General features: G+C 42.7%; 1 protein-coding gene across 2 annotated transcripts in view; it reads right to left on the bottom strand.

The window, feature by feature from the left end:
• Positions 1-23,175, bottom strand: part of GAREM1 (GRB2 associated regulator of MAPK1 subtype 1) — a 108,814-nt gene extending 85,639 nt beyond the window's left edge. The window contains exon 1 of one of the 2 annotated variants that reach the window (XM_064507605.1): positions 22,657-23,175. In XM_064507605.1, coding sequence (XP_064363675.1) covers positions 22,657-22,777 — 121 coding nt within the window. In that variant the 5' untranslated portion in view covers positions 22,778-23,175. The remainder of the gene's footprint in view (positions 1-22,656) is intronic. The other variant, XM_064507604.1, reaches the window with a different exon arrangement.
• Between the last annotated feature and the right edge of the window lie 567 nt (positions 23,176-23,742).

Here is a 23,742-nt window from a genome sequence, read left to right as displayed (position 1 = left end):
ATACAAAGGATCTCTGATATGCTTTTTTCTATGCCTTACAATTTGAAGTTATAATTTCAAAACATTACCTAAATAAAGGCTGAATTTTATGTCCAGGATTGCAAGGAAATAATTATAGTATGGATCATCCTTGAAGAGTCTGAGAAATTTTCTCCGTAAAATAAAGACACTCATTATGAAAAGATGCTTCCAGTCACAGCTCACATGCCATCATCTGTTTAAGCAGCTACCCTGTTAAAACTGGGTGGGACATGTGAATGTAAAAAGATATCATTAAGGCAGGCCCAAGAGTGACTACATAATTAAGCCTGCAGCTGGAAGTAGCTGTAGCTTTTAAACAGAACTTTGGAAACCACAGTTCTCGTTACACCAATTATTTGCTCAAACTCATTAAATAGGAAATGAATTTCACACTGTGTCATGGAAGTTTGAGCAGAGGAAAGAAGGTGGAGGGGACATAACTTGAATTTTAGAGTCTCTCTGACTCCCTCACAATACACAGGCCTTCAATATGTAGTTCTGATCTTTCCTGCTGTGGATGAACCAAATTCCTGAGGTTGCTTAATAGGAAGATGCTCCTTGTCACTTGACTCTCTCACAGAGAGCGGAATCCTCCGGGCAGGAAACATCTCTGACCCTGGTTATACCACACAGCTCCTGGCCCAAGCACAGCCAATGTTTAGCCCTCTCCACATTTCTCAGCCTACCACACCTTGCAAACAGCCACACACACAGCCAATCTGATTTTCTTCCTGTTTCAGTAACACAAGTTATGCAAACCTTTCATTAATCACATTTTAACTATGTGGGAGAGAAGTCAGCAGGCTTCAAATGCACAAACTATGCAACTCCGTTCTCACCTATTCAACATACTCCTACACTACTGCTTACATAAAGATCAGACGCCATGAGAAAACAGAGAACACAGGCCACTCATCTTTAGTAACAATTTTGTCTGTCATGATCAAATATGGATTAGCTGTATCTTCTTGCCCTCTCCTCCCCACCCCAGATGCCTGAAATATAATTACACCACTACAAAGAATCTACAGGCAAGTACTTGAGCTGTCCCCCCCCCCCCCCCCAAAAGCCAGAGAAGCAACGAATTATCACATGCACTTCCCCACCCCTTCCCAAGTTGACTCATATTTTGGAAAGAAGTAGGCAAGCTTATTCATAATAAAGCCTGAGACTAAGAAACCCATGATCCACTAACAGCATGTAAATCTTAAGTAAATCATCAACACCCAATCACAACTTACAATAAAAGTATCACACCTCTGAACTGAAAAGTTAGCCAGTTTATTCCTTCCCAAGCTGTCATCCTATAAGCACTGTGACAGAGATCAGTAGCTGGGCTACTTCCGTGCATCACTGAAGCAGCACCGTAACGGCTGTTCACATATTCATTCCAAATCAGATGCAAGAAAATGTTAGCAGCCTACCATTTTTTAATTATTTGATTGGCAAAGTTCCATTTCCATATAATTTCTAAAAACTAAAAATATTGCAAAACCCACAGCATTGTTCAGAGGCAGTTGCAGAGGGAATCTTGACCCTGAAAATTCTCCACACATTGATACAGTTAACAAAAGGTAATTGCTTAATTAAGATTCCCAGGCTTATTAAATGCCACCTTCATTAAATGCCAATACTTCTTTAATACTTTTTTCCAGTGCCAAAAATACAATCACTCACACTTGCCAAATCTTGGCTCTGCTGTTATAAAAACTCCAGTCTCAAATTAACAGTTAAAAATCACAGCAAGACTATGAGCAGGCTCTCTCAGTCTATGAGTTCAGAGATGAATTCCTGTTCTCATTTGCAGTTTTCACAACCAGATGAGAAAACAGTGGCAGACTATGTGCAGGGACTGAGTTTATATATGGCAACACTGGAGCACAGAAAGTAGCATGTTTCTTTAGAAGTATGCACTGACCTCCCTCTAAGTAATTGCCACCATTTACTTTCTAGAGATGGGCGCTTTTATATAGTTTGGCATTTCACAATTTCCAAGTGCCTACAGTAAAGCCTCAGAAGTAAAACTTAAGACCATTCCAATTTTGGTAAGTCTGAGCACTCCCATCTCCTTTTTGCCTCCTTCTGGATTAATAATTAAAGCTTGACCTATTAAGTTCCACAAAGCAAAACTCCTGAAAATTCCACATATTCTGGTTTGCCAAAGATAGCAGTGACTTTTCAACACCAACCACTAAAGAAAAATAATGAAATAAAAAAAAAAATCAAGTTTTTCATTCTAGCATTGAGAAACCGACATTCAAGTTACTGCAAAATGCGAAGAACAACATGACTCATTCACTCACACAAACTACACTGCTAAAAATAAGCAGTGATCTACAGGAATATAAACATTTTATAATGCCACACATTTTCTCATCTTGGCTAAGAGTTTGCATCACTGCCTTAGAGCATAAGCTTTCGTCTGGAGACATTTAAATAGTAGGTAAAGAGCGAGTCAAAGGAAAAGAGGAAGGCACATTCAAGGTTCTTGCAACGTAACAGATACCATTTTAACAAGCCAGATGAGCTGGAGACCATCTCCTTGTGCCAGGAAGATGGTTAACGAGACATTTCTCTCATCTCATTCATCACAGAAGACTACAGAGTGAGCTTACAGCTGTCCCTTGTGCATTAGTTCAAGCATGCAGAATTTGCTCTTCCTGGAACAAAAAGCTTTACAAATAAAAAGAGTTAAGAATTCACAAGAAACTGAAGATTGCTTTTGTGAAATAGCTGGTGAAGAAGATGCCTGCTAAACCCCAGGGAAAACTCATCCAGACTTTGTGCCATGTGTTTTCAGTAAGTATGAATGCCCTCTGCATCCAGGTAACAGATGCTGTACCATTAAGTGCATCCCCCAGCCAGCCTTGGCCAGTTAAGTAGGTGGTGGGCTTTAATTATTCCATCTAAGGTTCCACAGCCTCCTAACATGTTGTTATATAGGAAAATCTCAGCAGCATTAAAATTGTCTCAGTGGACAGTCAGCCAGATATCTACAAAAATGCCTTTTCAATGTCCTGTGTATGCTCCAGCACTCTCAACCTTTTCCAATGCCCTCAGAAACAGGTGGCTTTGGGAGCTGAGACGGTACCTAAATAAGATTATTTGGAACACACAGACAAAAATCCTACCAAAAAAAAAAAAAAAAAAAAAAAAAAAAAAAAAAAGCAGCAATTTCTCTTCTCTGTGTCAGATGCTTCCTTTTTTGTAAGCAACAGATCCCAGCTTCAGTAACAATGCTGAAATTGAAAGACAAAAGGGAAAAAGACTAATAGCACAAGCTGGTTCTAGGACATTTGGGGCATGATTGAACAGTAGTTGGCTACATAAGATGACCCATAATTAGTGGACATTAACATGGAGAATAAAAGGAATATATATATATTCTTTTTTTAAACTAACATACACAAATGACTCACTTCAACTTGTTTCCATTCATGCTTGTACTAACATTTGCTAGGACCAGCAAATGAATTTCTGGAACAGCAAAAAGAGGTAGCAGTCTGGTTAGGTAAGCATGTCTGCTGTGGACTAACTATGAAGAACTGGCAACATATGCCTAGCATTATAAGGGAGGACTCGCAACCAAGGTTTATTTTGTAACCGGGAAGGCAAGAGAAAGCAAAATGCTTAGAAACTGGGAAAAAACAAAGAACTGAAATTCTTATTTAACTAATCACGCTAACATAGCACTGAGAAGGCTTTTGCACATGGTATCTGCTGCAATGGACAAAGAGAGGCGATCCTCTCCCTTCCTGAGGGCCAGACGGGCCATGCATTAACACACACCTTAACAGTATCCTATAGGATCATGAAAAATAAAGCACAGCCCCAGCTAGTATGAAATGAAGTTACAGTCCTTTGTTTAAAAGAAAAAAATAGGATCCCATCACAAAGGCTCCCAAGAGAGTAACACGAATTCACTGCTCAGTGCAGAGAGATGTTTCAGGTCAGAGACAGGTCACGATGCTTGCACAAATGAGAACGCCAGCTTCACTTTTCCACTCCAAAAGCAGGAATCTACAGCACTGTACATCAGTCAGCTAATAAAAGCTGGCTCATTTTTGAAAATGCCAACTTGTATTTCTGCAAACATTTGCTAGTTGCACAGGTCCCAAAAGAGGCAACATTTTAAGAGGAATTCAGTTTCTTTTGAACTTACTGGAAGATTCACAGCAGGTAACAGCTGAAGTCAATGCATAAAAGCACAGGGTTCCCCCTTCTAAAAAGAGAAAGTAGAGGGCCTAGCTCTGCCAAGACAGAGCACCTCAAGAGACCGAACACAGGTCAGAAACACTCAACTGTGAGGAGGGAAAACCTACTAACTGCAGACATTATTCACACTAGTTTTAGCCTTCTTGGCAAACAGGGAACAGCAGCAGTCTTTTCAAGTTGGCTTCATGTATCACGAGGTCTTAAAACCAGGCTGGGTACCACAGCATCCTTTTACCTTTAAAGAGAATCCATCATAACTCAGGACCATTCTCATCTGGGAGTCTGTGCTTCCTTTCACCAGCGGGCTCACCCTTTATATACTGTTCAGACAGCTCCCAGTACTTCACTTCTTATCCAGTGTTTGGGTTTCCGATCTCTTGAAAAATAGGCATAACTGTCCACAGAAGATGACAGACCCCAAGTCCTTGTTCCATGCAAAACAAATAAGCAAAATGATCAAGGCCTTGTCTTCGTCAGGCTGGATCACAAAAATTTTTCAGTGTTAACGTCAGCTTAGTCTCATTTGATGTAAACAGCCACAGAAGCATTACTAGCATTAAAAAAAAACAAAACAAACAAAAAAAACCCACGCACTGAGCATAGCTGCTTTTGTGTTAGTAAGAGCATGGATTCTCTGAAAAACGTACACAAACAACCAGCATGGGCAACAGGGTCGAGAACAGAATTCCAGGTAGTCAGTTTTCCAGTATCTTTGAGGCTTAGCATCTAACCTTAGCATTGGAGTGTAAATTTAAAGGACAGTATGAATTCTTTCACTTAGAGGACAAGATTGTGTGTTCCTAAATAACCTTTTCTTTCTTCAAGACATGCAATTGGGGAGAAAAAAAAATGTGAGTATGGAACAACTCAGTAGAAGATGAACCTACTACATAGTACTGGTTAATCAAATATCTCCATTGCTGCCATATGTGACCCTCTGAAAGCACCCGAGTAATTGTTATCAAGGGGAGAAAACAAACAAATGAGCAAATGGCCTTTTTTCTTTAAAAGCATCGACCTCGTCTATATCTACCTAATGATTATGCTGTTGCAGACAAACTGAAGCTGGACTAGTGCATGGGAATTACTGCCGTCCAACTCCTGATCCACCAGGACGCTATCAATACATAATCTTTCATTTCCAGCAGTCATACTGCCATAGCAACATTTCCCTGGCAGAACAGGTCCTTCTCCTATAGATTATTTTATCAATACTTAAACCTTTCTTCTTGTATAATGCTGAGTTTGGAGTTTACATTTTGGGAGAAGAAACACAGACTTCTTCAGTCTGAATATTCAAATTAAGACAATGGAAATTTTTAAAAGTATCTTTCAGATCACACCTGCTCACCGACTTAGTTCTCATGACAAATAACTTCTATCTGAACCTTGAAGGAGGGTGAGGGAAGGAATCACGCTAAATAATCTTCGTGCAGCATCATATTCCAGATTATCCCTTGGGTATCTGCCTACAGAGACATACCTCAGTGAACGTCAAAGAGTAAAAGACACCTAAATTCAACATTGGGGGCGGGGGGGGGGGTTCAAGCTTTGACACTGTAGTTTTGGTTACTGGTTACAATTTGGTTTGGTTACAATGAGTTGTTCGGCCTGCCAGTACTATTTCTTCAGCCAAAGTAAAACTTGCGCTGGTCTATAATGAAGGCCAGAGGTAAAGTTCAATAAGGTGAGAATAATATCTGAATTTTCCAGTTTGAAGCAGTGAGGGAAATTTGAATGGGGTAAGTTTAAAAGTTTCTTAAAGGAGTGAAAAAACCCTCACAACCATTACATGAAGACCACCACCTGTGGCAACATAAGCAAACACTGGGACTAAAAAGAGTGAAAATTTGGGGGGAGGGAGGGGTCTCTGACTGAACAGATGCTTGGAAGAGTTATGGTTGCATAAAACATCTAAGAGAGAAGTAAAAAGGGGTTGCAATTGTGGAGAACACTACTACTGCAGAAGAAAAATCTGCTTTGAAAACCTCTCCATGTTATCAGTCTCGATTTGTCATTCCACACAGACATAAAAAGAGAATGATAAAAGAAATTATCTATTTGATCAGATAAACTTCTTTGTTCAAAGAAAAGCAAAACAACTTGAATGGGAAGTATATCATGCAAAAATCGAAACATGGACTGACAGTGAACTAAAAGAGTAAACACTGGAGTTTCTAGGAGCAAGATAAAAAAAAATCTCTTTAAAATTTAATCATGTCAGGCCTATAAAATGTATTATACTAAATTTTTAATTTAAAAGCAGACCAATTCATTAGGAAAGACTGACAGTGGTCTCATCTGACTTTGCCTGAGCACAGTGGATGAGAGTAAAGAACTCCATCCCCAGCTACACAGCCTTTTGAGATAGCAACACAAGTACCTGGAATTGAAATTCTGGCTATATCTAGGACTGTAAGCAATCAACCTCACCTTTCAGTTTTTCTTCGTCCTTCTCAATGAATTTTCTAAGTAGTTTTAAGTATGTGTTTCCATGAAACTGCTCCATTCCAGGAGCACATTCATTTATTCGGCTGGTTCCTATTATCTGGATCAACTAGTATTTTTATCATAATTCAAATTCCTGCCAAACACCCTTCTCTCCAAACAGATCCAAAATAACTTTAATTTGAAGTTTCATCAACCAAATAGACTCTACAGCTTTCAGAAGGTGAAAGAGGTCCCCTGACAAGGTAAGGATTCCCAGTCATTTCAAGTTTAAGAAGATTCATATTCTCCATTCTTTCATCAAGAAAAAAGTGGCAACTAAAGCAGGGAAGATCAGGTAAAAGTCAGTTGAAAATCTTGGGTGCTGTCTCTCAAACAGCTGAATTTCAGAGTCTTGTTCTAAAAAAAAAAAAAAAGAGAGAGAGAGAGAGAGAGAGAGAGAGAGAGACTGCATTAACTGTGGGAATATCTTCAACCACAAGAGAGCCCAGGCACCTAAAACAGCTCAGGCTGTGTCTCACAAACTCACCAAGAGGTTTTCACTGTCCTTTTCATACTTCATTGCAGAAGTCACATAGGAAACACACCCAGTGGAATCATCCAAGCCCATCCAGCCCAAAATGAGACACGCAACTGATTGAAACTGCTCTTTTGCAGCAAGATCTGTTACCAAAAAATCACACTTTTCTTGGCCTTGGATGGCAGAGGGAGAGAGAACCTGGTTTCACGGGCCAGGTGTGTGAACAAGCCAAGAGCTTAATGTGTTGAAGGAAGAAGTAGTGCCCAGTATCGGAAGTCCCAAATACAGAATACAGATTCAGCAAAGACAACGAAGCTTAAATACTATGTTTGCATAGTATCTCTATGTGGCAGGCCAACTGAAAGAGCAGCAAGTTAACTTACAAGAAGGCAACTTACAGAGCCGAGACAAGTGAAGGGGCTACACAAAGAGGATTGCACTAACTGCTTCATGTAAATCAGTGATGCCAAGACATAGTTCTTCCGGATCAGAGTCAGAGAACTTCAAAGTTTCCCCTGAGAGAGGGTGCCCACGACAGGGCTGAGACTAGATCAAAAACTGAACCCCATTATTTTTGCTAATTTTTGATCAACCTGGCTTCAATAACCACAACACACTGTATCAAGTGAAACAGATACTACAAAGCAATACTCCTCTATAGGAGGGAATAGGCTGCATCTTTTGCAGCTTCAGAAAGAGCCAGGCAAGATGCAGTTACAAGAAATATTTTATCTTAGGTGAAGCCTCTCTGTACACCTTTTCCTGTGGAAGAAACTCAACTGTTGCCAGCTACAGCTGGCCAGGTTGCAACAATTTCACAATGGTTCCTGAACAACAGGGCATCCAGTTTGTTCACTGAACCTACGGGTTCAGCAGGCAAGGAGAGCATTGCCCTCAGACTGCCAAATATCACTACTTGTAGTACCTGATGCATTTTTTTTTAAACTTCCAGCCCCACCATACTGTAATCAAACCTTGCTCAGGATGAGCAGTATTTCAGAATCAAGAGAAAGGAGACAAGGCTTGGCTTCTGCAATCCTCAATCCCTCTGCAAAAGCCAGATATAATCAAATTGCTTCAATCCAACTGATGCTGAACTCAAGCTATCACCTACTAAATTACCTACCAGGAGAGCAGACTCCCATCCCTCTACTCTTCTCATGCCTGCCAGCAAGAAGACAGTTCTATTTCTTCAGGATTAGCATTTTGCTCTTGGTACTACTGGATATATCAGTGCTGTTGCAACAAATCAGCATAAACCATAAGCTTGTTATAAGGCTATGGGACAGATTAAGCCACCGAAAAATCCACTTTGTTCCAATACAAGCTTTTTCCCCAGTTGTGAAAACATAGAGACAGCACCTGAAAGATTCACAAGACCTTTTTGAACTACTGCAGGAAAAAGGAGTACAAATATTTTAAATAAATGCCAGGTGAAGTTCTGGTGCCACTGCCATCAATGCTGACTTTAGCAATCCCAGAATTTAAATCTTGGCATTTTGCTTTCTTTGTGTTCATAAGAAAACTAGTGAGAGGATTGGGGGGGGAGGGGGGAGAGGAAGAACCACCTAGATATAACTGAGCTTTGTCTGTGTTTGTTTCAAGCCTTCAGAACAAACATCCCAGAATGGGAAACCTTTACTTCCTATGAATCGAAGCCAAACAAGTCAAAGCACATCTTTCAACACAGCCTACTCGCCACCCACACACAAGGGGGGGGGGGGGGGGGTGAATCAGTACAATGTCTTAACAGTTGCATTCCAAAACACAGTAAATTTCTGTCACTATCATAATTACTCTGTTTATTAATGCTGATCATCATCAGATGTAACTGAAAACTTGCTCTATCAGCATTACAGATTCAGCTGTATGATTGATCCAATAGGACAATTACCGCAGTTACTTACAAACCACTGTAGAAAATTTCACCAAGTCTTTAAACTACTCTGTTTTAATACTCTGCAACACACTGAGACTACATTTTTTTTCCTTAAAATGTAAGATATTATGATAAATAGTAGGCACCATTCAGAGTCATCCAATTAATTGAAAGCTGAGATTCTTATGGAAGAAAGTTTTCTGTTTTTGAAGTTGCCCAAGATCACATATCTGAAGTGCTCAGAGTAAGAGCAAAGAACCCTAAGTTGAGCTGTACTTAAAATGATCACAGGTTAGAAATACTGAGAACAAGAAAGAAAAATAACTTGGTTTAAAATGGAAAATAAACCAAATATGACAGATCTACATATAAAAACTCTTCTCTCCCTCTCTATGGTAACACTATTTTAGAATGGAAACCATCTTGCATGCAGTGGAAGACTGACATTGCTTATGAAGGTAACTACATTGGATTCTTAAATTCCAGACCTGTTGCCTTGATCACAAAGGACAAATAAATACTTTTAGTCTCTATTTTTTTCCCAACTTTAGCAATCTGATAAGTATAGAAAAACAGAATGACAGAACTACCTGACCAAAAGAAAAGCACAGCAATGAGACTCCTGACCAGCCTGCTGTCATCCAAGTCAGCTCCTTTAAAATATCTCATTAAGAGAGTTGAAATTTTCCTCTATTAGAGACAAGCATTCCTCCCGCTAGAAAGCTCCTGCTCAGAAGCAGCTATAAATAGTGATGTCCACTGGAGGAAACACTTCCAAGTGCCCATTCAACACCAGGTGCCTGGCTGAGGAAGCCTAATACCTAGAGGTGGGAGGTCAGCAGTCAGCATTACACCAAATGCTTTTATTGGCTTCCTATTTATTTCCAAACACAGCTAGACAGTGGTTGTTTTAATCAACAAACCAAATGCGATTCTGCCTCTTAGCTGCTTCAGAAACCATATCTCCCCATGCGCCACAGTTGGAAGTCCCGTCAGGAAAGTCTCACCAGGGCTCTCTAGGTTCAGGACGTCCATAAAGAACCGCTTTAACCACAGGGATTTAAGATCTAGAATTCAATTCTAGATTCCTCCAACAGACAAAAAAAGCAGCCTATTCATTCAAACTTTTCCTAGGCACAGTATGAGAGCTGGGGAGCTGTCTATTGTCAGTTATTTATAATTAGATGGTATTTTAAAATAGTACCCAAGTAAGCATGCTCAGTACTCTCATTATATATCCCAAGTCCTAAAGAGACACTATGCTTCTTTGTGCTGCACAGCAGTGATCCCTGTTTGAACTTAGGGCATCTTGGACAAACTCCCAATTAAAAATAAAGTAGCCAAAGTGCAGGAGCTGCTCAAGCGTAGTTTTCTTTGGCTTTGAAAGAACTCATCATTCCACTTTAACTCGCCTCTGCTTTTTGCAGTCTGGGTCGGGCTGGAATAAAAACAGCTGGAAGCAAGCAAAAGTTCAGCTATGCTCTGAAGTAGGGTTGCCACCTGGCTGCTTTCCAAGCAGCCTGGCCGCTTGCACAATGCCGTCAGAGCCCGTGCACGCACTAATTGATCCTTCACACACAGCACCCGCTTGGTGGCCACAGCGGTGCTATGTCCTTTGTGTCGCAAATGTGCCAATCCTACCCCCTTCGGCTCAACCTGGAAAGACTCAAAAGTCACTAGTAAGAGAGGAACACCTCCTCAAACACAAACTGACCACATACACTCACTGTACCTCAATGTAGCAAAAACAGGCAGGTGCCAAAAGACACTTGAACATCTACAATTTCTGTGTGTGTATCTGAGCAATACAGGAATGGGAGCAAGAGAAATGCAATCCAAGCTGCACAACACTAAGTAGTACATGTAATTCTCTTCTGATCAATGAGAGTCCTAATCCTAAGCACTAATCCTTTTTATTGTTTCCAGAAAAATCTGTAGTTAAACTGTAGGGCATAAAAGAAAGCTTTGTTTATAAGAAAACATAAGGGGTAAGTGAATAATATATTCTTTTGATATTTTTATCACCTTAAGAATGTACAATAAAAAAAAAAAAACACCTCCTGTAAAGGGAAGCTTCCACTTTTGGCAAGCTACATATAAAAATGACAATGGAAAAATCCCCATCATGCCTCACGTTCTCCCTTGAGGGGACATTTATCCTTGCCCACAGGCGATTCAATCTTAAGACAAAAAGGATATTTGACAATACAAAACACAAAACACAACAACAACAACAGATCTTTTCCTCTGGATCGCCCTACATTCAGCTGTAGTGGTGCTTGCAGCTTTGCTATTTGTCTGCAGCCACATCCTGGGTTCAAAGATTGCAATAACATGCATGCGTAACCAGTCACATTTTATATTTTCATATGTAACCCTGCCATCTTTCTGATTCATATATACACAGATGCTTGTTTTATTTTCCTAGCATAAATATAAAGTGGCTTCACATTTAGGGGCCAAAAGAGAAAAAAGTCTGACCATAATAAAGTTACATAAATGCATCTCTGATAGGATCTGAGGTATTATTGAATAAAAGTGTGGTTATAGCCCTCCTCAAAGAGAAAAAGAGGTCATCTTGACCTTTTAATAAATAGATGCCTGAACAGAACTGTTAAGAAAGAAGCAGGAATGATTTCATGTCTTAGAAACTGATTTTCCAACAAGGATATACATTGCTTTACATGTATAAAATTGTATTTTCAACTGCTTATATCATGTAACAAATAGACAAGGTTATTATTCTAACAAATGCACAGTATCTCCATTCACTTTCCATAAGCCAAGTAAGCATCCGGTGCTGGTCAAAAAAAGAAAGCATTACTCGTAAAGCCGACCAATCGATTTTTAAGTCCTGCCAACAAAATGCCTGCATGTGGTTACTGAAGTTAAATCAAACAGCATGTGAACATAGGAAGCAGTGTGTCAGTACTGGACTTGGGAGATGCCATGTTACCTGCACTGATATAAACCAGCACCCAGCAGCAAAGTCCTGAACCCTGCCTGCTCCCAACCGCAGCTCGTTGCAGTTCTAAGTTCTGGTCACCGAGGTTAGAAACCTCCACGACCCCAGAAACATCTGAAACACTTTTCCCTGCCTGCTTTCTCACCCCGGCAGCACATACACAGCTATCACTCCTGGTACACCCGCAGCCAAACATCATGCTGCTGTCTGGTCCAAGAAACAAAGCTGATCTCCCGTTCCTGATTTCTTCTAAGTTGATAGAAAAGAAAAGCATGTGGTGGAAAGAAGAGGCACAGAAAGTTTTTGTGTCTTTTGATATCTGAGAAGGACCTGTGGACTTGTCCTTTCCAAAAGGAAGAAAAGCTAACAGAAAAGCTGGGGCAGCTCCTTACATCCCTCTGTCCTGCTCCTGCTAGGGAGTACTGGATGTTTTAACCTTATGACTGCATACATCTTGCAGCACCTACTGGAAGCCCCCAAGCATTGGACAGTACTGTGGGGGAAGCACTGAATGACATAGGGCAGAGTGCTAAGGGCTCCTTAAAGCCAGCCATGCCCTGAAAGAATCCACTGAAGGAGGCAACAGCAACTCTGGACAAGAAATAAAGATTCGTGCACATGTGCTTTGCTTTTTGTTGTTGTTGCTTGCAGATAAAAAGTTCCCCTTCTCCTCCCCGCCCACCATCTTCTCTCTTTCTTTCCCAAATGGTCAAATGCCAGAAAGTACCAAGAATATTCAGTGCTTGCTTTTAGTGGGAGAGTTGTTTAATTTACTGTGCTTATTATCCAGAGAAGCCAGGCAGTCTCCACCCTGCTACAGATGAGAAAACACTCTTAAATTGCCCTAAAGGATAAGAAGTGTTGTGCAGTGGTTATGGAATGGGTCACTCCTCCTTTGTTAAAAAAAGGAAAACAAAAAACCTTCCCAAGAAAACTGCAGGCAACTTTCTCATCTACTTACTGCCTGGCAGATGACCTTTTAAATATTACATGACTTTCTGCCCAACAGCGATGCATCCTTGAGAGGCACCTATTACACTCGGCTTGAGCAGCAACCTAAATGGAAGGAAAAAAAAGTGTGGGAGAACACATTGTGTGATCTGTTTGGGAGCACCATTCTCAAGGTTGTGCAACCCCAGTGGCAGAGGCAAAGGGAATAGGGAAAGCAGAAGGACCCAGAGGTGCACACACAAATTTGCCAAGACCCTGCCAGGCTGTAACACACAGATCCTATACAGCACTTGTGAGAGAGGCACTTCACATCACAGCACCTGCTATGCTGCCCGAATAACTGTATTGCAGCAGCAAGCTTTGTACGCACATATACTCGAAGTATCACCCCAGGATGACACAGCATGCTGCCCTCTCCACCCAGGGAACAGGGCTGGCATTTCAAAGGTTACCCATGCTTGGAAAGTCTTCCTCATGTTTAACTTAAATCTCACTGTAGCCAAAACCCTTTACTTCTCTGCTCTGTCCTACAAATAGAGAGAATAGTTTATTCTTCTTTACTTGCAGCTGCTTTCTTACCTATCCAAAAGCTATCTAGCATCCTCTCAGTGTTTTTCAGATGAATGAGAATAACATCCAGGAGTACAGAAAAGATTCTGTGAATGAACACCTTAGGCTTGTTACTCTCCAGATAGCCCATATCTTGAAACACTCCAGTAGTCTCCACAGCGTGGAACCACCACAGCGTGGGTCCTGGACCCTACACCTCGGCTTTGAACAACTCAGCTGTCACACAACCCCCTGACACAGGTGATTTGCCTTCACCCAGAGAGCTGCCCTCCTCCCCATGGACCCACAGCCCCCAGGTCCTTCTCTGAGCAACTGCTGCTTACTAAGCTTATCTCCCCACCCACAGCAGGTACAAGTTTTGTCATGAACTCGCACAGACACAAAGCAGAACAGTGCATGACATGCACTGCCCTGACAGAGAGGACTTTTGCTACCTTGCTTAGCTTTTCCTCCCACTCCCCCAGCTTTTGACCGTAAAAAGAAACTCCCCAACTTCCTCACTGCCGCCACTTTGGCAGTAAGGTTTCTCCTGCTTCTTTCACAAATATTATTGCAGCACGTTGTATTTCACATAATGTTTATATTTGAGTCACTAAGATTCAGCCCTGGCATGAGGCAATTCCAATATCAACTTAATCTACCAAGTAAACGTTCAGGCGTTTTCCAGCCTCTGAGACGGTAGTTAAATCTTCATCCTTGCTTCTGCTTAAGAGCTCAGTGCCGTCCTCGCAGGCCAAGGAAACGTGCACAAGACCACATTCTTGGTGATTACAACTGACATCAATTATAACAACGGGAAAGAAAAAGCAAACAAAAAAAAAAAAAAGCATTTCCTGCAGATAGGCACCTCAAGGAACCTCCAAGTGACCCTATGCTAACATCAGAGCAAGTTCCCTAACAGTCTTGCAGGGCCAAAACTACCGCTTTTGATTACATACTCAGAAGCAAGGTTGGGAAGCAGGGGAAGAAAAAGGGGAATGGAAGGAAAACCAGAACAGAAATCAGCACATGCCTTTTCCCACCAGGAGGTCTGGGGTGCTAAGAGCATCAGATCTTTTTTAATATCTTGCCACATTACAATTCTTCACATGAATTTGTATATCACCTTCATCAACTTAAAAGGTTTGCTACTTTTCAGGGTAAGATCACCATCTACTCCTTCACTGAAGGAGCAAGAGCTCTTGTTTGGCTGTGCTTAACCTGGAGCAAGCGTGGCACAGAGATCCACAAACCTTCGGACTTCAGAGCACCAGCAGCTGGTGGTGATCATTTCAGATATGCACCACAGTTTGATCCAGACACTCAGCGGGTGTTTCTCAGCATCTGAAGTATCTCTCGCCACACTTCAGACTTGGTGCATGAATGCCTGTAGGATTTGGCAGTTTTTGTTTGACATCTGCAACCTCCATAACATTTCTAGTCTCATCTCTCCCACTTACAATCAGCCACTGTGGTATCTGCCAGTTTTTATGTCTTGTAAGAGCTATATGCAGGTACCTCCCCTTCCCCTCACCGCCCTGACAGACACTCTGCTCAGCTGTTTCTGAAGGCCCAAGTTTCTGATTAGTCTCTTGCACAGACTGAAAACCAAAGCACACTATGGGATGAAGAGGCTGGACTCCAAACCTTCCCCACCTCCTGGGATAATGCTTCCATGCCTCAGTGCACAGCACAAAGCCCCTCAAGGCAAAGCACCACAGCAACGCAGGAGATATCAAGAGGGTGCAGCTCATTTTGCTGATGCAATGCCTCAGTCAAGCGTGCAGGTGCTCTGGCAAAGGTGTGATATTAGTAGCTTTATGCTGACATGTACACCACCACAAGGACTGCAAAGCAGGCATGGCCCTGATCTTCAAAGACACACTCTACAACCTACTTACACATCTCAAATTTATATTGCCATGCTAGGTCTTTAGTCTAAATTACAGTATCAACTGTTCAGATGAGTAGATCTGGCTTACAGGTAAAGGTGTAACAGCTACACAAGCTTTTCACGCTATAAATGGTATGAAAAATGCAGATCACAAATGCTACATAAAATTTATTCCGAAGGGTAGCACTATTAAAAGCAAAAATTTCAAACTTGAAATATTGGCTCACTGGGTTTTATGAAGGTTGTTTTTGAGTCATATGCAACACGCATTAAGATGATTAATATTTTCCTATAGGGGAGAGACTTAAGCTTCCCTAATCCAACCAACTTGTTGCTCTTAATGCCAAAGGAAATACAGCAACACCCATGCCCTTTACTGCTGACGAACCACCACTGGAATGACTGGAACACAGTGTAGCTCTTCTCACACTGAATCCTGGAGCATCAGACCATGTTGTCCAATATCCTCCAGCATTTACCCCTGGCATATTCCCGTGAGTTGCCTTAACTGGACTGTTACAGGGAGTGCCAATCCATGTAATCGCTGAAGCCAGGAACACCTAGTCCCAGAAAGGCATTCACAGACAAAGCATAAAAAACAAAACCCTTTTTTCCTACGCTAGTCTTGTACCATTCCTTACTACTGTATTTTGCAACAACAGCATATGATCTGTCACATCAGATTATTTTAAGATGAAGGGTTATGCTGTTTAGGACACCTTAGTTCCTTTGATTTTAGGTGTATCTTGTGCCTTATCTGAAAGCCACATGTAATTTAAATTAAACAAAAAAAACCCTAAGGCACTAAGCTTCCTCAAGGGCTTTACCCATGTATTGAAAACTACAGCACTTGAATTTTAGTTAAGAAAACACTAATAGTGTTTTGCTATCCAACCCCTGAACTACAGCACTGTCCAGGGAGAGTTTCTTCAGGTATGTACACAAAGGCTTCCCTCAGTAGAGTAAAAAATGTTGAAATTTAAACCAAGACCTAGAAGTTTCACATCTTGTGGCAGCGAGGAACCTGAACATTTATTAATTATGTAATGAACAAGAGGAAGGCAACTCTTCTGCATCTCAACAGTCCTACAGTGCTACCGAGGGTCCAGTGCACTGCAAATGGCATACCATTTAAGGAATATACAGTATACTATTGTATATGAAATCATTGCCAAACACAAAAACAGCCCAAACAGTGATTTTTAAAAAAAAAAAAAAAAAAAAAAAAAAAAAAAAAAAAAAAAGCTTTTAAGTGGTTATGCTACTGAAATGCTATTTGCCTCATTTGGAAGCCTGGGCTACTCTTGAGAATAGGTTTTGCCAAGTTGCTGGACTCCACCTCCAGGAGGGCCCTATCATCTTCACAGGCACCACTAGGTAGCTGCAGACTTTAAATAAATTAAAAGCTTTTTCACTAAAATGTTTCTGGAGCACAACTCTGCCAGCAAGGGTGGGAGGGGGGAACACACACACAGAACAGGAGCAGTGGTTAGTGGCAACCTGTCAATTGTTTTTTCATTCAATTGCTTTGATGGAATCAATAGACCACAAGGAAAAGGAGGTAAAAAGGCAATGAGAAGACAAGGAGATGATTCTGAGATTATACTTCAATGGCAGAACATACAGTATAAAAAGTTAGAGTTTTAAAGCTGCTTAAGAAAGAAATCAAGCCACAAGAACGTAGCATATCTCAGGGATATTTTTTGCCTTCCAATCAAGAGACTCTTGTCAATCAGCACGGTATGTAAGAGAACTGCCATCTACCAACAGAGTACACAACTGCCATACCTAGATTGCCATACCTAGAGGAGTAATTCAGACCATGGCAGCTGTTCAGAGTCTAAGCATATATGAATTCTTTTTTGGTCTGTTTGAAAGTTTTACCCCTCCCCCACGATTCTTATTTCCTTGTATCAATAACAGATTACTGAGACACTCTGCAATAGCTGCTTGAAAGAAGATCATTCACAACAATTAAAGCCTGGATATCAGCCCTCAGACCTTAGAAGAATAAGATTCTTTGTAGTTTCAAAGCATTGTTCAGCTTCACAGATAACCCACATTTGTAGAGTGACGCAATATGAAATTTTCATTATGTACATGGCCAAGCTGTTCCACTTAGTATAATGTTCTTTGATAAGCTACGAGGGTGTTTGGTTTCAAGACATTTAGAACTAGACTAAGCTCTGCAATAATGTACTGTAAGGAACAACAGTCCACTGAAAGGGAATGGAGTAGACGGACATCACAGTGAAAGGTTTCGAAATGGGAGAGAAAGAGGGCACCTGAATACAGACACACTGACAGACAGACAGAAAGGATGGAAGGAAAGGAGGAAAAAAAAAAAAAAAAAAAAGAGTAGTGCATCTGGTGTGGAATCCCACCAAGGAGAACTGGGAATTACAGTGCAATAAATAAGAAAAATCTCTTCATCCCCAGCAGCAATAGCAGGACAAACTCACTATTCTCCCAGCGCTGTTATTCATAAGAGTTTTGTCAGGGCTAAGAAAAAGAAATCTTTTTTTAAATAGATTTTTCATCTATTTTATGGATATTTTTTTTCCTTCTTTATAGCCACTATTTCTGTCATTGTATCTTAAAGTAACCACACATTTACACCACATGGAGAAGAATTTCCTTCTGAACGTTAGTGGCCAACAAGGATCCACAGACTCCCTTCCAGAAAAAATCAGTATAGTTTTCTTATAGTGCATGGCAGGGAAGCACTTCTCTACAAGTTGAGATCTTCACACAACCAAGTAACTGCCACTGTGTTCAATCGCAAGAGCTTCAGTTTCCATAACACATTTTCTGGAGCATATATAAGCATGATTGTTCCTTGTGAAAAAAAATAAATAAAAGGAAGATCACATCCCCTCTTGATCCCAGAAATTCTAGTCTTCATAGAGAACCTGTGAATTTCTGTGAACTTTTCCAGTTCATGCCCCATCTGTGGGTCAAGGCAACTTACTAGCATAGTCAGCTCTTTAAGTACTTGTGGAAACTAAGCAATAGTGGCACAGTAAAAGGGACTCGCACTGGGTAAAGAATGACGGATTGCCAGAGTCTGAAGAGAGCAGTGAGCTTACACTCAGAAAAGCTAGGCCTGAAGGTCAATGCTACGCAAAGCAGTGTTTTCCAGTTCTTAATCTTGATAGCATTTCTCTTGAGCCCTCTAAAGTTATCCTTAGGAAAATTTCCAGAAATTTAAAACCCTGAGATAACCATGTGCAACATCACTTAAGTGTTACAGATTAGCAACAAAATACAACCATACAACCACTTTTAGCCTCTTCTACTGATTATTTGAATACAGGCAACCCAAACCTCCGTGCCTCTCAAATGTCAGCTGTACTCACCTTTCACTGTATTTGCAACAACCAAACTCAGACAAAAGCTCTTTTTGCTGCTCATTCCCAGTGTGCAATCTTTTTCTCACTGAGCTCACACATAAGTCCCTCAGTTTCACTGGGGTGGCATTCTGCTGTTATGATGCAAACTGGGGTGGGGGGAGAAAACAGAAGACAACACAGGAGAACGCTTGCTCATCTCTCACTCTGTCAATCTTGCTTCTTTTCATCTGAAACAGCTTACTTAATCAAATCCAAAGGATGATATAAAGTTCATTTATTTTCCCTGTAAGGTGTTAGTTGTTTTATATTTGAGTTATCCTTTAGAAATATTTAAGCCATTAAGAGATGTTGGAAAAAACATGGAAAAAGCAGTTCCTTTCCTCTCAAGGGTGATAGCTTTGTGTTTTTGTATACAGTTTGTTCAATTAATATACAAATATTCACCAGCAAAATATTAAAACACAAGAGTAGATTGAAAAAAGCATGCAAGCACTGACCCTCAAAATACAGTACAGAACTTATCACTTAAGAGCATCCAAAAGCATGACCTGGAACCCAGCTAAGTGGTCTTAAATTTTCACATGAAAAAACAAAATAATTAAGGCAGGCATGGTTGCCTAACTACTTCCACATATATCTTGACATAACATAAAACTACTTCCTCCCATTCCTCCTTTATGCCATACCATCAAAAAAAGCCCTCCCTTCCTAGGAGAGGACCAAATTTAGCGCACATAAATATTTCATATCTTCATCCTGTCAAGAAATCAAACTGAATGACTTAAGGGCATTCTTCCAGGAGCTTCACATCCCAACTGGAAATATAAAACTGCATTCATCATACCCATTTCCCACTTCAATCTGGAAGCCCTGAAGGTGAGGCAAAAATGAAAAGACTGAAGACATTATGCGCATATCATCCAAGAACATTACCCACTGAGCACTCAACTCCATTAAGAAATGAAGAAACAACACGGTAAGGCTGTCATCTTTTAAAGAAAATACGTCCTCAGCTTTTCAATTCCCTTCTACATCCTGGTCCTCCAAAGGAAATGAATTCTGGCTTTCGTAAAACCTTATGATCACTGAAACAACCAACTGCTACAGACAGACTAGCTAACTATGAAGTCTAAAGGGGATGTACATAAGAGGTCTAAAGGTGGCTTGATTTCCAACAAAGCACATGCAGCTTCCACTCGTCTCAAGAGGAGTTCAGCACTTAAACAGACAAGGCCACTTCTATGTAAACTAAAACACTGACTTGTTGATGAGTATCTACGAGCCGTATGTTTCAGTGGTGCAGAGAAAAGAACTGTATCCTGATAAAACTGGCACAAGACACTACTTTGTTAATAGAAATAGCCTTAAATGTCATAAGCATCAGATAACATACATTTGGAATGGACTTCATAATTTATTTTCTTCAGTATTTCATCAAAAAATTCTCCAGCAGAGCTCCACTTAGCAAGACAAGGACAGATGCAGACCAGTGACCCTGGAAGAGCAGGTGCCCCAGACATTTACGCAAATATTGCATGTTCCCAACTTTTTCCCATTTAGCAGACTACGTGCTGATTCATGGCTTGCTTTCTCTTACTGCAAGACAACCTCCTTTGGAAACAGAAAAATTCTGCTCTCAGTACCGGAGAGACTATGGCATCTACGTTCTTTATAAAATATTGATTTGTCTGCCATCTGTGATCCCAGAAGTAAAAAAGTATGCCCATATGAGTAGGTAAAAGCAGACTCGAGAGCCCCCGTCCACACTCTGAACTGGCCAGACCTGAACCAGTTCCAGTCCAAAAGCCATACTGTTAAGTTAGCACAGTGCTATGTACAAGCCTGCCTTTTAGCAGGGTTTAGTACAGAGCTGAACCCTCACTCATCCTACAGCCAGACCAACAGCTGCCTTATGTCTGGCCATTTGAGGGCATGGTCAAAAGAGCTCAGGTCTGTCTGCTTCCATTTGTGTGTGCCCACATGCTTCAAGTGTGGCACTCGGAAGAAAAAGCCTTTGCACGAAGTTAGCAACATCTTTGTCTCCCCAGCAATTAAGGGCATTCCTGCCCCCAGTTCTGAAATGAGACCACACTACCCCCTCCTCCCCCAAAAAGTCCACAAAGGGTGGGGGTGGGGGGGATAACTGAGGGGGGAAAAAATTACTTGCCTCATAACTCATCAACTTTCTCTGCACCTGAAGTTCTTTCAGAGCCCTTCCAATGGGTCAAGAGGAATGGGGAGGTTAGGAAGAAGCATAACACACAGACAGTGAAATTAGTAAGTCGTCAATATATTCTATTAAACTCTGAATCACTGCCAGCAATCTCAACTGAACTGACAGCCTTAAGTGCAGTGCCTGGAGGCCATCTCAGCTGTTTCAAGTGACAGAAGGTATTACACAGGAGAAACTCTCTAACATAGCAGCTTTGCCATTATCATCACAGGACAGTGTATAGCTGACAGTATGAAAAATAGTCAGCTGCAGTTAAAAAGGCAAAGAACCTTTTCTTTAATCTGCTCCTGAACACCAGCTCCAAGGAAGCACTACAAGGGATAGCAAATGTACTGCATAATCAAGGGACAAAGTCAAAAAAGCCCTGGCTTGCATCATCACAAGATTATGGGAAGTGCAGCGAAGTAATAAACCAGTCCCGGTCTTGACCTGCACATAGCAGGTTAATAGAAGACCTTGCCTGTGCCCATTTTTAACTGTTCAAATCAATACAAAACTTTATAAGAAAAGTGTTCTATTACATCATATAACTGTGAGGGCAGGTCATAAGCTAATGAATTATAAAGTCTGGAAAATTTTCCTGATTTCTGAGATATCTATGTTCTGCATTCCCTTACGGCTAGGAGAGCCAGACAGCTTTCATGGGGCTACCACACAACATACATACACACCATCATACGGCAGCTGTTTGAGTCTCATTTAAAAAAAAAACAAACAAACAAACAAAAAACACCCAAATGATTATTTCCCCAATTCTCTGTGCTGGCATACTAAGACAAGACTTTCTAAGACAAGTATGTAGGAATAGCAAGATGCTGTTGTCATAGCCACTGAGTCGCACTATTTTTGATTTCCTGTAGTAAACAGAAACATGCAGACTTAGAAACTGTAGGTTAGAATACAAGTGAGCAGTAATAAAAAGTTTTCTGGAGGCTCAAAAGGCTTCTGAAGTTACCCCTCTTTTTTACAGGTCTATTGCTTTTTTTAGTAAGCAGCAAGAGGATATTTTGTGCTTTAGCTCACTTTGTTATTTAATATTCCTTCTTACTTGGCCTTGACGTGGCTACCACAGCATCATTTCATGGCAATATTGCGTCTTTAAGTACCGAAAATGCCCTTCTACGTTTTAACTGGCGACTTTGAGGACCTTTCTCAGGGGCTCGCACCTAGCAGCGCACAGACTTCCCCGAGTTTCCCGTGACATACACGGTAACGGCAGAAGGGAGGGTGTTCTCCGGCTATCTCGATGCGAAGCAATGCAGAAAGACTCCAACAAAAGTCCCGGCTTCCCACCGACCCCACGTAAGGGCGGGCTGCGGCGCGGCGCCCGCACAGGGCAGCGCTCCGGGAAGGTGCAGCGCTCTCCGGCTCCCTCCAGCCGGGGCTGGAAGGGCGCATCTCGCCCCGCGGTCCCCCAGCCCGCCCCACGGGTGGCTCCGCGGCTAACCGCTAGCTCGGGGCCGGGGCGCTGCCGCCCGCCGAGGGCCCCGGCCCGGCCGGGCACCGCGCCCCGCGCCGCGCCCCCGCCAGCGAGGAGCCGCCTCACCTCCCCCCGCGGCCGCCCGGGGCCCCGCGGCGGCGGGGAGCTGCCCCCGGTCCCCCCACCCCGCCGCCGCCGCCCCACGCACCACTGTCCAGCCGGGCGATCTGGGGGAGCCGGTAGGTGCTGACGAGCAGGTCCAGGGGCACGGCCACGGCGCTCCACTTCACCTCCTTGAGGCTGCAGCCCGGCGGCGGGCCGGGGTCCATCTTCCCGTCCTCCGCCCGGCCTGGGCAGCGGGGAGCCAGACACGCAGCGCCGGCGGGGGGCTGCTCCCGCCGGCGGCAGGCAGGGAGGGAGGGAGAGAGCGAGAGGCAGCGAAGGAGGGAGGGTGCTCGCTCGCCCGCCCGCCCGCCCGCCCGCCGCGCTCAGCGCCGGCCGCCGCGGGACAAGCCGGGCCGGGCTACGCAGAAAGGGACGCCCGCCGGGCGGCTGCCGCCACCGCCGCCCCCCGGGACCGGCTGGAGCCGCTCGGCGCTCTGCCCGCCGCCGTGCCTGGCCCAGGAAGCGCCATCCCAGCACTGACTAATCAACAGGGTGCGAGAAACGCCTGCGCAGCTGCCGCTCCTCCCCGCTCCAAAAAGGAAAGTGCCGGGCTGCCCGCCCGGCGGGGGAGCGCTGCCGCCGGAGCCCGCCGCCAAGCCTGTCCCTCTCACTCCACCCTCCGACCGCTCGCCCGACCTGCAGGAGCGGCGGCGGCTGGTGCCGCGCAGGGCCCCTCCGCGCCGCGGGGCGCCCCGAGGCTCGGGGCGGCCGTTGCGGGGCCGTTGCGGGGGTGGCAGGTAGGCCCCGGGCGGGCACCTGGGAAGATAAAGGTGCTGCTCTGACAGGGGATGTGACCTTTAAAAATGCTCACTCCCCTTGGAGTGAATTCCCAGAACTGGGCTCGGGAAAGGGAGGCTGCGGGGAGACTGTGACACTGCACAGAGCGAGACAAGATGCATAATTTAATAGCCTTTAACGTGCTCGGTGTGCATTTCAGAGGTTCTGGCGTCTTTTCAAGCGCATGGATTTACATGCTACTTCAAGCAGAAGGAAGCAAAAGGACAGGGAAATCCATCTGTATACAAATTTAAATTTACAGTAACTAGATAAAATGTTTCATTTCATTTATCAAAGCGGTTTTGAGCAAGTATTTTGCATTAAGTCTTCTCACTATTTACCATACGTAATT

Source organism: Dromaius novaehollandiae, chromosome 2 (genome assembly GCF_036370855.1).
Source record: "Dromaius novaehollandiae isolate bDroNov1 chromosome 2, bDroNov1.hap1, whole genome shotgun sequence".
In the NCBI taxonomy this organism is placed as follows: domain Eukaryota; kingdom Metazoa; phylum Chordata; class Aves; order Casuariiformes; family Dromaiidae; genus Dromaius; species Dromaius novaehollandiae.
Note: the sequence above shows the minus strand (reverse complement) of the source record. Positions and strands in the feature narration are given on the sequence as shown.